At 48.7% G+C, this 2,225-nt stretch overlaps 1 protein-coding gene across 1 annotated transcript in view; it reads right to left on the reverse strand.

Moving 5' to 3' along the window:
- Window positions 1-2,225, reverse strand: part of dachs (unconventional myosin-IXb-like dachs) — a 23,058-nt gene that overhangs the window by 931 nt on the left and 19,902 nt on the right. Inside the window, exons 6-7 of the mRNA XM_017618109.1 lie at window positions 497-2,108; window positions 241-392 (exon numbers count right to left, since the gene is read on the reverse strand). Coding sequence (XP_017473598.1) covers window positions 241-392; window positions 497-2,108 — 1,764 coding nt within the window. The remainder of the gene's footprint in view (window positions 1-240; window positions 393-496; window positions 2,109-2,225) is intronic.

Consider the following 2,225-nt stretch of genomic DNA (forward strand, 5'->3'; position numbering starts at 1 on the left):
ATAAAATTCTGAATCGAGTAGAAATTAAAAAGTTAAAAAAGCAAAGAAAAAGATTGCTTTCAACCATACTCGACAGGACTATGTAACTAAATAAAGCGAATGTGTAAGTTAGTAAATACAAATTTACGTGTTAAAATGCAAAGAAAAGAAATTTTAGAACAATGGAATAGGTGAGCCAAGGAGCGGCAGGTGTTAGATACCAAAAATGATCAAGCGTAGAATGCGCAAAGTGGTACTCACCAAATCTAATCCGAAAAGACTACAAGTTTGCTGGATTATCTTTGTATCGCATTTCTCATTTGGATCTGGCGGTGGTGTGCCGGCGATTGGTTGTGGTCGTGGACGCGTTACGGTGCCCATCAGATTTGTGGATTTAGCTGACAAGCGCGGCACTGCACACATCAAAGCAGCAAGCATCAAAAGAGAAAAACAAAACAGAAATCAATTACAAAATGATTGCACTGCATTTGACACGCTGCTATGCACCAATACTTACGTGAATTCGCGCCGCTGTTGGGCAACAATTTTGTTAGCTTCGTTGTCGTTACCGCTGGCAGAATAGGCATGACACTATTGCCGCCGCCGACCCGCGTTCGTTTCCCGCCGCCCATCTTCTTGCGCCACTGCCAACCACGCCAGGTGGCCTGTATCAGCGTAGCACTCTTTGTGCGTATTTCGGCACGCAGATGCTCCAAGTGCTGACGCATACCTTCGCTGAGGAAGACGTGCCGCTTGCCCGGCGCCCATGCCAGAGTGACCGAACCATCCAATACTGGTGGATTTTCCAAGGCATACTCGAGTATTAGATTACAATCCTCCATTGCTTTATCCTCACCACGGCGATGCAGCCGGAATGGCGCCAACATGGCAACATAACGCGCATTGAATTGCTTAAAGCGCATGCGATGCGGAAAACCTGAAGCCATAAGATTTACCGTCTCCAGCACCTGCAACGAACGTATTTGTCGCACGACCATTTTACGCTCAAAACAGCCGGCCGTCTCGTTGGCATTGCTGCGTATGCAACGCACAAAATGTGGACGCGCATGCACCAGCGTGCGCAGCAGATTATCCAAGCGTGTGTGAAAGTCTTGTGTGAGTGTAGAGACCGGCTCATCGCCATTCAGCAGATCTGTGTGTGATGTGGGCGAAATGCGGAAGCTCAGACCGCGTGGCACATTCTGTAGGGCATACAGCGCCTTCAATTCGGAACCGAAGAGATGTGTGGCAAAGCCAAAATTGCAGGTGTGCTTATAGAAGACGGCAACCAAGTCGTCGCGCACCACATCGCGATTTGTGTCGAGAAAATCGGTGGTGTCATACTCCACGCGCCCGGCAAAGTGGCGAATCATAAATACGCGCGGATCGTAGGGTTCGCTCGAGTGTTTGGTCTCCAAACGCGTAGAGTTGCGGTGTTGCACCTTAATCTTGGCCACATAGCTCTCAGCTGTGCCGCGGATGGAGCATTCAGCGTCCAACATGCTCAATAGACCGGTGCGTAGCGAGGATATGAGGTCAATGCAAGGCACATTGTCCACATAGTCGACTTCGGCATCGCAGACTATGCCCTCATCGCGGCACGACTCCACTGAAGACTTGAAAATGTGCGTGTTGTAGAAGTGCTGCATAGTTTCAGCGCAAAGATTGATGCACAGGTGCTCCAGCTGTGCATGTGATGGTTCTTCAAAGCCGAACATATCCAGAATGCCAATGAAACCGTCGGTGGCATGGCGAACAGCATTATTTAAGGCAGCCATTGATTTGGAACCAGAGTTGCCGCCAATCGTAGAGGCATGCTGCGATGCAACGTCCGCTTGATTGTGCACAGATTCATTGGAATCGGAGCTAAGTGTGCCCAAGGTGGAGCCCAGACGCTTGAGGCTGTTGGCGCGTCTGACAATGGTGGCCACAGTGCGACAGTATAAGGCTTTCGCGAGACAATCGCGTGTCATGTTGGACATATTGGCGTCGCAGACAGATTTAACCAACTGGCCGCGTGCGTTGTGAGTGCGAGTGGTGAGCCCGCGGAAGAGTGCAGCTGGTGGCACGCCCAGCAGACTTGCGACGGAGTTCAGTTCTGCTTCGCCTTTGACGTCCACTTCCAGGCTCTGCGAAAGAGTAGACAAATTTTTGTTCATTAATGCAAAATAAAATAAATAGAAAAAATCAAAATCAAAACAGAAATTTTTAAAAATATGCACTATCAAAATTAAACAAAAGTGAAA

Source organism: Rhagoletis zephyria, unplaced genomic scaffold (assembly GCF_001687245.7).
Source record: "Rhagoletis zephyria isolate East Lansing unplaced genomic scaffold, Rhagoletis_zephyria_1.1 Rzeph_scaffold_01558, whole genome shotgun sequence".
NCBI classification, from domain to species: domain Eukaryota; kingdom Metazoa; phylum Arthropoda; class Insecta; order Diptera; family Tephritidae; genus Rhagoletis; species Rhagoletis zephyria.